General features: G+C 31.9%; 2 protein-coding genes across 2 annotated transcripts; one reads left to right on the forward strand and one right to left on the reverse strand.

Moving 5' to 3' along the window:
- The first annotated feature begins 455 nt into the window (after positions 1-455).
- LOC109787744 (U-box domain-containing protein 21) lies at positions 456-2,209 on the forward strand. The gene has a single exon (XM_083074743.1). The coding sequence runs from the start codon at positions 729-731 to the stop codon at positions 2,037-2,039; it is 1,311 nt and encodes a 436-aa protein (XP_082930869.1). The 5' UTR covers positions 456-728; the 3' UTR covers positions 2,040-2,209.
- Positions 2,210-5,868: 3,659 nt separating this feature from the next.
- Positions 5,869-12,379, reverse strand: LOC109787748 (B-cell receptor-associated-like protein). The gene is made up of 4 exons (XM_020346308.3): positions 12,080-12,379; positions 11,457-11,539; positions 6,848-6,903; positions 5,869-6,195 (listed from the first exon to the last, which is right to left on the reverse strand). The coding sequence occupies exons 1-4, from the start codon at positions 12,249-12,251 to the stop codon at positions 6,111-6,113; spliced, it is 396 nt and encodes a 131-aa protein (XP_020201897.1). The 5' UTR covers positions 12,252-12,379; the 3' UTR covers positions 5,869-6,110.
- Positions 12,380-13,220: the final 841 nt, after the last annotated feature.

Raw genomic sequence — 13,220 nt, forward strand, 5'->3', positions numbered from 1 at the left:
TTAAACCATGTTTCCTTTTTATATTAAGTATTTGAATTAATTTTTAATAATAATTAATCTTCCTTTCAAATACTAAAAATTATCGAACGAACACGTAGGTAGATCAGTTAACGAATGATTATTTCGGTTTAATTAATAATTTAGCGTGATTGATTATATACAAAACAAAAATACTAGAACTTTAATGTAAACGTTAAATTGATAATATTAAAAGAATGTATTTGGTTACATAAAGTTAATGAAATCGTAATTAAAGTTATAAGCAGAAACAAAAAAGGTATTGGCGTGTATGAGAATTGTTGGTCTTATTCCTTAGTAGAAAGCGTGTGTCACCACCGAGTCTACATCCCAACCCAAAGCCTTTTGTTTTACCCGTTCTTCCCTTTTGACGGTTATACCTGTTTTCATATTTTCTTCAAATCTTCAATGGTCAATATTCAAATCCTCACTCCTACCATGCAAAACCACATTCAATTCTCTCTCTTCGTTTTGAATGCTTCCGTCTTAGAATAATATTTTCTTCAGGGTCTAACTTTGAACACACTTCATGTGTATGAAACCAAGGACCCTCTTCTTATATAACACATGAGACATGACATATCTATGTTTCTCTATAAATATATGTTGTACAAGAACAAACCCTCTTGAACAAGGCCCTTCTATATATTTCTTATCACAATTCATTCACCCTTACAATTACAACAACAGTTTTATTGGTTTCTTTGCATATGCTAGAGATGGTGTTGGGATGGAGAAGAAGGAAGGGCAACAAAGGTGGGAAGCCCAAGATGGAGTTGGTGATTCCAAACCACTTCAGGTGTCCAATTTCTCTTGATTTGATGAAGGATCCTGTGACATTGTCAACTGGCATCACATATGATAGAGAGAGTGTGGAGAGGTGGTTTCATGAAGGGAACATCACTTGTCCAGTTACCAACCAAGTTGTGAGGAACTTTGACATGATTCCAAATCATTCCCTCAGGATCATGATTCAAGATTGGTGTGTGGAGAATAGGCAACATGGTGTGGAGAGAATTCCAACTCCAAGGATACCAGTTACCCCAATTGAGGTTGCTGATCTTCTCATGCAGGTGAAGGCCTCATCAAGGGGTTTGGACCAACATGGTTGCCTTGAGTTGGTGCACAAAATGGAGAAATGGGGTGGTGAGAGTGAGAGGAACAAGAGGTGCATAGTGGACAATGGTGCACCTGTGACCCTAGCTTGTGCCTTTGATGCCTTTGCAAATGACTCAGTGGAGAGGAATGTGGTGGTTCTTGAGGAGATTCTGTCATCACTCAATTGGATGTTTCCACTTCAATTGGAGGCACACAAGTGTTTGGGGTCCTTGGCTTCTTTGAGATGCATGGTTTGGTTCTTGAAGCACCAAGATCTCTCAGGGAAAGAGAAGTCCATTGTGGCATTGAAAGAGCTTCTTTCCTTTGGTGATGAGCACCATGTGGAGGCCCTGTCACAAATTGAAGGGGTCAATGAGCTTTTGGTGGAGTTCATCAACAAGAGGGTTAGTCCAACCATCACAAAGTCATCATTGAGGGTGGTTTGGTACTTGGTTTCCTCCTCTTCCAATTCAAGTGAGAGGATCAAGTTACGTTTTGTTGAATTGGGTTTGGTTTCTTCTTTGCTTGACATTCTCATTGACTCTGACAAGAGCATGTGTGAGAAGGCTTTGGCCATTTTGGACTCTCTATGCAGCATTGAAGAAGGGAGAAACAAGGCGTGTGGGAATGACCTCACAATTCCTCTTTTGGTGAAGAAAATTCTGAGAGTTTCACCATTGACCACAGAACATTCTGTTTCTGCCATATGGAAGCTGTGCAAGTTTGGAGAAAAAGATGAAGGGAGGACCCTTGTTGAGGCCCTTCAAGTTGGTGCATTTCAGAAACTCTTGTTGGTGTTGCAAGTTGGATGTGGTGATGAGACCAAGGAAAAAGCAACTGAGCTTCTCAAATTGTTGAATCCTTATAGGGCTGAATTGGAATGCATAGACTCAGATTACAAGAATGTTAAGAGATCATTTTAACTTTATTGTTTTTCAATTAATTGATTAGAAGTTTTGTGCTGCATTATGTGTACATTTTTTTGGCCAGTCCAATGGATCTCTGCAAATAGATAGCTAGGGAACAAGTAGGATTTCATTCTTTTTGTATATTTCAATACGTGTGAGAATGACATTTTGGTATCTTAGAACAATTTGTGCCTGTACTTTATTTATTCTATGATAATGAATACTTTTACATGATCTGAATTAAAAGAAAAGAAGAAGAAAAAAGTTGATTATTTCAGCTTAGTGAAAGTTAACAATAATATAAAAAAAAATTGGATTAAGTGTATTATTAGGATTTCCTCTCAAACGTGATTTTATTTAAGATATAAAAGTTTGACTGTTGTGAAGTAAAATTGATAAATAAATAAAAATTAAAAGTGATTTTATTTACTCCAAATCTTGTTTTGATAAAAAGTGATAAATAAAAAATTGGGTTAAGTTGAAAAATCTACACTAAGTTTTACATTAAAGTTACTTTAAGGGTCAAAATGTTTAAATAAATCAGCTTACTTCAAAATCAAAACATATATACAAACATAAATCATTTCGCTTCAAAATCAATTTTATAAATGTTCACTCAAACACTTTTAATTGTAACTCTTTCCGCTTCACCATCACTCGTTATTCTCTCATAAAATTTAAAACAATGATACAAATACTCCATTTTAATAAATGCTACATAACTTGAAGAAAAAACATTCAGAATTTTCACAGAATTCAACTAGATTCAAGGATAACTCAGATCATGTAATAAAGTGAAAGGAATTATTGGTCGATTCACGAGTCAAAAGCATGTAAACTCATTGTTTAAAAAATTCTTCTGTGCCATTTTTCTTACTACGCTGCACAACGATGATGACTTTACCTCAGTTAGTTAGAAACAAATGTAGGAGTTTTACAGGCAACTTTATTTTGAAAGAGAAAAATAAAATTCTCATGTGCCTCTTAAAAGGAGCAAGCAATTATTGATGTTCATCGTTTACATTCACAAGAGATGCAAGGTTGGTACAGCCATTTAAGTTGAACTCTCTTAAGACCCGTATGAAAATTGCTTTTGGGTATGTTTGGATAAAAAATTTCATAATCACTTTAGGAGAAAATAAAATCAATTTTTCTATAAGCTATACATGAATTAAAAGACATATTTTAGAAAAAATAATATTGGATCATTTCTACAAATTAGTTTATAGAATTAGTAATTTCTTTTATTAGTTTTAGTTCCTGAAACTTTTATCATTTTTCGTTTAATTGTTGAAAATTTCTTCTTGTCGAATATTTTTGGTCCCCAACATCAAGGATTTTTTGTTCATTGAAAAAAAATATTAAGAACCAAAACTAAATAAAATTTATTTAAAAACTAACAAAAAAATGGTAAAAATTTAGAAAGTAAAAACATATTTAATCTTAATTTACGTATGATTTAATTTTAATTTTTGAAAAAAAAACTTGATATTTTTTTAGACTTTAGAGAAGGTTATTTATACATACATTAATGCAAAACTTGAAACCAATGGGAGGTCATTTTCATGGGATGATTTCAATTCATCGGAAATGTCATTACTTGAAAGTGAGTCCTAAATGTTTCATCCAAAGTCTTGCTGCATTCTTTTACGGGTTACATTTTCATGTTTGAGTTTCAAACTCCACAAGTCTTATTCATTAATGATATCATTAATCCTAGCCCATTAAGCATTTACATCCACTCGGATCACACTAACATAAATGCAAATAAAATAAATGATAAAAAAAACTTAGATGTAGTGGGAGCATATCAAGTGAGAGGGAATTTATTATGAGAGATGAGATGGTTAAAATATAATCCTTAGATTAATTTCCTCTCACTTGATTAAACTCCAAATTTTCTCTCACTTGATTAATCTAAGGGTTGTATTTTAACCCTCTCATCTCTCATAATAAACTCTCTCTCACTTGATATGCTCCCTAGATGTAGTAATCTATCTATCTATATATATATATAAGTTAATCATTTATACACTGTTAGTGTAAAATAGTTTTACACTGGCAACCAATCATATCTTTTAATATTGTCATGTCACTTGCTTATTTAATGAAATAAAAGATATGATTGGTTGTCAGTGTAAAAAACTTTACACCAACAGTATATAAATGATTAACTCTATATATATCACATTTTAGTCATGGTAGATATATCATAGTTGTTTTTGGATTAAGAGGATTAAATAAAATTGAATTCAATAAAATTTGTTTATATTTTAGCCTAAAAAATTAAAACATTTTTCTTATATATAAGTTCAAAAAAAGTACCTTTTTTAATCATAAAAAAAATTATGTATTAACTATATACAACAATACTACTGTTAGTCCTAATTGTAAACAACAATGTAGATTTTTCATTAGTCCTAATTATAAGTAATAGTTATTAGTTTTTAGAGCTACTTGGAGTTAAATTTATTTTATATTTTTTATTTATTGTTAACTCTATTTCTTATTCATTTACTTATAATTAATATTAAATATTGATAATCACTTAAAATAAATATATATTTGAAATAAAATTTGAATTTATGGCATATTAATTATTTTTCTTGATATTGATAATTTATCCTATGTTATTTATAATTAAGATTGAAGATAGTATTACATTATCTTTCAATCACATATAACTATATACCATAAATTTGTTGATTTTTACGAGAATTAAATCATTATTAATCCTAAATAATTAAGCACAAGAATGCAGGAGTTGGCTTAGTTGTAAGGCCAAGACTAGTGTGGATAGTACTACTTAATTTGAAAACATTTTTACTATTCACAAGACTTTGGAGGATTGAGAATGTGAATCATGTGATGTAACAAAAGATGGCACCAAGGTATAAAAGCAAATTTTGGTGGAAACACAGAAATAATGTACAAATGGGAACATTTGTTTGAATTCAGACTGTAGAATAGGCAGTGAAACCCCACCCAGAGATGCTCTAGAACACAAAATTACATCAACCATGTAGAAATTCCTGAATGCAACATAAAATATGAATTTGAATAATCAGATTAACTTTATAATTTAAATTTAGACAGCGAAACGTATTGCATTAAATATATTGTTCAATGAAACTAGTACGCGTATGACTTAGAAAATAAAACTTGCTTATGAATAAAGTAACCATTACACCTCATTAGGTTTTGCAGGCCTAATAAGATAAAGTCCACAGTTGAAAATATTCCACCGACACGTTTGAAAAAATTGCCGTTTAGTTTGTTCTATCACTCTCTACAACTTCATTTACCAGATTTTCAACCACGCGTGCTACCTTTTATTTGATGATTTAATTGACTGCCACTTTCACTATTTTCTAGGGTTACAATTTGATATAAAATTTTGAGAAAAAGAATTTAAAGCATTCTAGAAATCGCATTTATAAAATGATTTTTTAATAACTCTCCTAATTTTATAACTTTCATTAAATTTTAGCAATAAAAATAGGTATGTTAAAAGCTTGTGTTGTTAACACTGTTCTTGGTGCAAAATGAACAATTAATTAATCATGTCAACATAGTAACAACTTTTACGTGTTTGATTCAGCATAGAATGCTCTTAGACTCACGTAAAAGATGTGAAACCAAAAGTTATTGACAGTAGCTTTTGCCTTCTAGCGAAAATTAAACGTGAGTCTATCTAGACATGACTCTCCAAATGCAGCTAAATATTGTTAATAACTCAGTTGTTTTAATTTAGGAAAATATTATCAAGAACCTAACTCGGTTGGTTGGTTGGTTTGGCCTTTTTTTATAATAAAAGTTGGTAAGTAAAAAAAAAAAAAGAAGCTAAAAGTAAAATATTTCACTGATTAGGCTAAACTAGCCATTAAACAACATAAAAGTCAAGAAACAGCAGAATAGAAAAAAGATTGGAATTTGAAATGTAGAGCTGAATCACATGACTGAGTATATCACACACTATAATTCGGTACATCATGTTGGCATGTCCATACTAGACTCAACTAAAGTTGCCTCGAGGCTCTGCTCCACTAACCATGATAGTATGGGATTTTTAACTAAAAACAGAAGCTACTGGGACTTGTCATTGTATCTCTTCTCCACTTCCTCCAGACTCTGGATATCCTTCTGATACTTGCAAATACGGCTGATAGACCTGTCACCACATCCATATGCAGTCGTCAATGTTGAGTTATAATGCAAAACAGATAACTAAGCTTCTATTTGGATAAACTTTTCTATAGAAAAATTAAATAAATAAAACAATGAATTAAAATTTTCCCATGACATAAAATCAAATCATTTTATCTTAGTAGTTTCTTCTCTTATAAGTACTTGTAATTTTTTTAACTTAAATATGTTTTTAGTCTCTTAAATTTAAAGAAAATTTGTTTTGGTTTCTCAATGAAAATTGATCTTTTTAGTCTCTAAAATTATAAATATTCTTGTTTTCACAACCACCAACAACATTATTGATCGTGACAGATTGAGATAAATATGTAGTATTAGATGAATTTAACTTCATGTTTTACTAACAAACATATTAGAAAGTGAATTTTGTGCAAACAAATTCAATAATAGGTGAGATTTATTTGACAAATTCTTCACAAATAATATTTGAGAAGAAGACTTTTTTTTTTTTTTCAAATTACAGGACTAAATAATTCAATTTTAAATTTGACGGACTACTAACAAATTTACCTCATATTTGAGGGAATAAACATATATAATTTAAGCCATTTTTTGTTAGGGCTAAGTTCATTCTATTACCAAAGAACAGAGATTCCAATTTAAAGTTGTTACTTTACCAGTAGAGAAGACATGCTGCAACACACAGTATAACATTCCTCTGAGCTTTGTATATCTGAGTAACACCAATAAATGATCAATGCGTGTTTTCAAATAAAGTAGAACTAAAGGGAGCTCGTGCATAAGTCATGCAGCCTGATGTTGTTAGTCCAACTTAGACAAAAGAACCCAAACCACAAAATTCAAATTTCAAACCAATAGTCAGGTGTATGCTAAATAAATTTCAAAGGTCAAGAATCATTTGGGAAAGAAGAGGCTGAAAGCTTAATAAAAAAGCATTTCCAAATCATCATTAGCTATATTTTATGTGCCTAACATATCTACAACATGACAATTATATGTAAGAGATGGAAGAAATCACATATGAGACTTTATCATGTTATTGAAATCATGACCAGAAACATCTCATCCAAGAATACTGGTGTTCAAACAATATAGAAAACATACGTTGGCCCAATAAGAAAAAATATTCTGTATTTTTTCCCTTAAAAACTAAGGCATGCATTGGTATCAAGCAAAACTTTAATCTACTCACATCACAGTTCACAATCTCACAACCTTACAAGAGTGCTGATAGTAATAATTTAAGATGGTATTAGAAGTAGAGATTCAGATTGTGATCCTAAAGTCAATGACAAATAGCATACTGGGGATATAAAAAGTTAATCTTCACATAGTGGCTCACAATATATACTCATTTAATTTACTTTGCATATGTCATGGAATATATATATATTGCTATATCTCAACTTGTCTTCTGCATTCTGAATCACATTACCACCAAACCAAGATTACATGACATTCTTCTTCGCTTAATCTTCAGTTAATAAGATGACATGTTGTACATTAAAACACTAACAATTCCTACTATACTTCAGAGATTTCTGGACTCTGGAATTTGGTAAAGCTTGTTTTGTCATTATAAAGATGAGTCAATATTCAGGTTTAGCTAACCAACTTATGTTTTGAACATGTAATTGGCACATGTCCCAATTTCTACGTAACTTTTTATTGTATTAACTATGTATGTATATATTTTATTATATATATGTGGATTGATCAATGAATCATTAGTCATCACATCAAACGAACCAATGACCCATTGATCTAATTCTTTGACCTAGTCAATCTGAGTTTAATAACTATAGGTAGGAACCTTAAAACTAATGTTATAAAAATTGAACCTAACCATCAAGCTATGATTTCATTGGTTCAACCAGTTAAATTTTTATTGAATGAGATAATATTCAAACCAACACAGCCAATTTGTAATCTGTCAGCTGGTTTGGTGCAGTTTTAACCAAAGTTGTTAGTAAGGTTATACGGTGGATAGCGGCAAGGACCTTTAAGTGCCATACTGCCATGGCAGACGCCATGGCGGTCTATGACAGACATCATGGTGGACAAAATATATATATATATATATATATAATATGATGCAAAAACAGAAAAATAACAAACACATTTATTAAAACCAACAATATAACAATCTAAAGTTCATGGCATTCATAATCTAGTGATAGTCATCATAAAAAGACATAAATTCCTAACTAACAAAAGGATTAAATAGCCATCAAAACAAAGAAACAATGTTAAAAAATAGCAAAACACAATGACAATTCCTAAAACTATTTTTTGTTTAATCCTCCTCATCCTCATCAATGTCTGCATAATTAATTTCCACATGATGATGTTGCTCATTTAAAAATCCTTCAGCTTCTTCTCCATCTGAATGTATGAAATTAGCATTTGGCACTAGTTCCTCCTCCTCACTGCTAAAATCTTCTGATGCCTCAACTTCTTCAACCCTTTTTCCCCTTGTTCTTTGAAGCCACTCCTTTGGCTTTTTTAGAAGGATTAGTAGATGTTCCTACTTGCCCCTCTCCTTTTGTGAGGGAGGGAGAAGGTGCAGAATCGGGCGCGGAGGGAGAAGGAGAGAATCGCACACGGAGGGAGAAGGAGAGAATCGCACGCGGAAGGAGAAGGAGCAGAGCAGAATCTCACGCGGAGGGAGAAGGAGAGAATCGCGCACGGAGAGAGAAGAAGCGGAGCAGAATCACACATGCGTGGTGGTCGTGTTGGAGGCGGCGGCAACAGAACTCGTCGGAGGAGGTGCATCGTTGACGTTACACGGAGGAGACAGTGTTTCAAAACTTTAGGGTTAGGGTTTTTCAGCGAACCTATTCAGGAAAATGGAAAAAAAAAAATGGAACGCCCAAACCCAAAAAAAACTCGAGCCCAAACCCAGAATAATGGAATAAAAGCCCAAAACAGGCGCCATGACCGCCATAAACCACCACGTCGTTACCACCATAACAGCTGCTATATGCAAAATGGCGGACCCGCGCCATACAGAGGCCAAATGGCCATAACGGAACGCGGCCGCCGCCGCCATATCGCCATGACGCGGCCATAATCGCCATTTAACAACACCGGTTTTAACACATTGCTTAAAATAGCCATTCTCAAGAAACATAATTTTTTAAATCACAAAAGTATTTGATAATTTCATTTTGAGAAAACCAACCTTATCCATTATTTTTTTTTTCTAATAAAAATGTTGTTCCATTCAAGAATAGCAAACTTCAATCCCTTGATGAATTTTTTAATAATAAAAGCTATCATCTATTACTGCATTTGATGATTGTATCATAAGAATGGAATAAAAAGCAATAAATTTTCAATTTAATTAAGATAGTAAAATTTTATCCTTTCAATGAGTGTCAATGAGTGTGTTTTAATATGCTAAGTTTACTTGATTATCCTTTCAATGTATCAGCTGATTTAGACACACGACTGTTAGTATTTATTTTAAAAGTTCTTACTATTACATGTCAGCAGAGTTTGTTACTTTGCTTGTTATGTGTTCTCACTGTTCTGTTAGCTGATCGTCTGGTGCCACATCAGCAGGATCTGTAGCTTCTCTTGTACTCTTTCTGTAAACTATATAAACTGATCTCTTCCTTTGTTGAGATCAGAAAAACCATAATACAGAATGATATTACTACATACCTCTCTCTCTCTCAGTTTCTTTAGATTCTACATGGTAAACAAAGCAACATCCTATTGGCTCATACTTGTTAACAAACATGGCCAGACAAGTCCTCAGCCTGAAGAGAAATCACACTAGCTAAATGCTGGGAAAAGCTCAGCTTATATGTTCAGTTTCTAAACCCTAAAATCATTATTATCTGCAAAAATAAAAAAGAGCATTTATAATTCTTTTGCTCAATAATGTAATAATTTTAATATTTTTCAACTCAGACCACAAACTAATTTGTATTCTGAATCCCTCCATTCATTTCTCCCTCCTCCTTTCTCATATTGAAAAGGAGAAAGGAGCCTAAAGATTCATTCATTCAAGGACATACTTCTAAGGTGTAAAGGAGGAACCTCCAAAATAATCAACAAAACAACAATATCACAAGAAGAAATTTATTTATGAAGTGGGCATAGTGTATACGAAGCTTTCACAAATGATACGTGATTATGTTTTCCATCAAAGTGAAATCGTTGCATGAGTAAAAAAAAAAAAGAAAAAAAGAAGATTAAAACTGATTTCAAATATTCAATCATGATATGATTGCATACATCAAAAGCAATTTTCAGAACCTACCCACAAGGAAAACCCCTTCCATATGCAATATAATCTACTAGATAATGTAATTGAAATTTGTAATTTAGAAACCAAGACTGATCAAGAATGTGTATGATGTCAAGGTTAATAAAACTTAAAACTAAATTTTGTACACTTAACAACGTAAAATTGAATAAACATATATTAAATTAAAAAGGAAGAACACAAAGTTTGAGTGTGCAATTTTTTGGTATTAGCCACTAACAGCTTAAATTTAAAATGGTAAAGCAATTGAAGAATGTGTGCCCCTAGAGTGTTCAGGCAAAGCGAAGGGAAATCAAAAAGTGCAACAGGAGACATTTGTGTTACCAAAGGATAATCCGTGGAGCTAACAATGTGAAATAAACAAGACCAAAAAAACACGAGATGTAAGGACGTTGAAAAGAACATACTGAAACTTTGATTCTTAGGCAATGCAGTACATAATCAAAAAGGACTAGAAATTTAAAATAGAAGAATCAAAGAGGGTAAGAGTGAGACCAAGAATGAAAAGAAGATTGAAGAGGATAATAATAATAGGTAACTAAGATGTAAAACTGAAGGGGAAAAAATGACAGGGGATAATCCATACAGAGGGTTCCAACACCCTCAACAATTGATTCTAGGCGCTTTCTGTTTTCACTTTGTAACATTTAGAATAATAAAAGTTCTTTGAAACAATGCCAAGCATCTGATAGTTAAATATTGTCTTTATACTACAACCCATGGTGCGTCATACTAGCGACATGCAAACTATGCGAATCATGTTGCACAAACCTTTATTGCGAATTGCTTCAAAAATTATATTTTCATCCAATATTCACACGATTGTTCCAAATTTGAAACTAGTATCCCTCAAATCATGAAATGGTCCTTCTCAGTATCAACCAAAACAATCAAAAACTATATAAACACACTAAGTGACCACAATTTCTAACGCAAAACATGAACTCCCTAATTAAGCCATCTTGACATCCACAGAAAATACTTACAGATTTCTCATATCGATCTCTCTCTGCAGCAGTACAAACTTCGGAGGTACACATCAGCCGGTGCTCATTCTTCCAGTAAATATCTACATAAAAACAACCACAGATCCAAATTCAGAAAAAGAAAAAAAAATACACTAGATCCCATACAAATACAATCACCCAAATGGATCTCCACAGAAACAGAAACTAATAGCACACAAGACATCCATTAAAAATAAAAATAAAAAATAAAAAATTAATTTTTTTTAAAAAAAAAAAACCTCTTCTAAGCCTTTTTTCAAGCTCCCGATCTAACTACCAACAAAACCCACCCCAAAGAGAAAAGTGAGAAAGATTAAAAATGTTAACTACCCAAGAGGTGAAAATTGCAACAAATTGAAATAAAAGGCATTTGCACTACCCAAGAGACACCCAGATGAGAAAGATTCAAAATTTTCACTGCCCAGGATCCATAAACCCCAAAACAAAAGGCAATTGCATGAACTGAGTCAAATTGAGAACCACCAACCCACCAATCAAGAAGTGAAAAAAGGAAAGTTTTGAGGCAAACCCAGTTGTTGGAAGATAAAATGGAAGAGACCCAATTGAATTGAGGGAAAGAGATTAAAAAAAAAAAACAGTACCTAAAAGGTGAAACCCCGCAAAGGGGACAATGAAAAGCGCGGGTTGAAGAATGAGTGAAACGAGAGAGGCGAAGCGGTTCCTCAGGAGTTTGGGTGTGGGAAGGGTCAGCAGAATGGCCACGGCAGCCTCAGCTGCAACAACGTAGGTAAGAATCAACCACTGCAACGCCATGTCTTCTTCTGCTTCGACGTGTTCTTTCCTGCTCTTCCTATGCGATTTTCTTTGTTCTTGCACTGAGTGATGGTGTCAGTTTTACTTATTCTTTTCTAGCTTTTTTATGTGTCAATATTTTTTTTTTTTTCGATACTTTACTTAGCGGTCGGGTTAAGATCGGAAATGTCTTAATTCTTATATACGAACGATATTTTTTTGAGTCCTTATTATGTTGTGTTGTGTTGTGTGGCGGAAATTCTTATGTACATGTACCAAAATTTTAGGCGTAAATTCTTTCTCGTGTAGTTCTCTCTACATTATAGCATCAGTTTGTAAAGAAGTTATTCATTTAAAAAGAAAAACACCAGTTTCTAATTTATTTATATTTTAAATGATTGAGATAAATGTTACTTTGTGAAGTTTGAGATATAAGAAGAAAGTTTTTAATTTTTCTTTTTAAAATAAAGTGTTTTTAAAAACCAAATTTAATATTTAATTGCTCAAGACATTAGTTTAATGTTCAATAATTAAACTGATATTATTAATAATAATTAATTAAAATACAAGATAAATTTTAAAAGCATAATAAAATATTATTTTTTATTATATTCAATTATTTTTCATGTTGATATTCAATTGTTTATAACTAAGTATATTTTGAATAATAAGTGTTAATTGACCTATAATCATAAAAATATGTTATCCATCAATTTGAAATAATGAAACGAAGTATCAAATAATTTTTAAATTTTTTAAAAATTTGCAGATTTGATCTATGCATTAAAAACTTTAAATTCAATGGCTAAATCATTGAAATTTAATATAGAACATGAGTTGTTGAGCAGAATAAGTCTAAGTAGACTTAAAATTTATTTAATACTTCCTTTTATTAATTCAAATTGATAAATAATCATGAAAATATTTTATATGTCAATTTGAATTAATTAAACAAAGTATCAAATAATTTTTAAATTTTTTTAAAATTTA

Source organism: Cajanus cajan, chromosome 1 (genome assembly GCF_000230855.2).
Source record: "Cajanus cajan strain Asha chromosome 1, NIPB_CcT2T_4, whole genome shotgun sequence".
Lineage (NCBI taxonomy): Eukaryota > Viridiplantae > Streptophyta > Magnoliopsida > Fabales > Fabaceae > Cajanus > Cajanus cajan.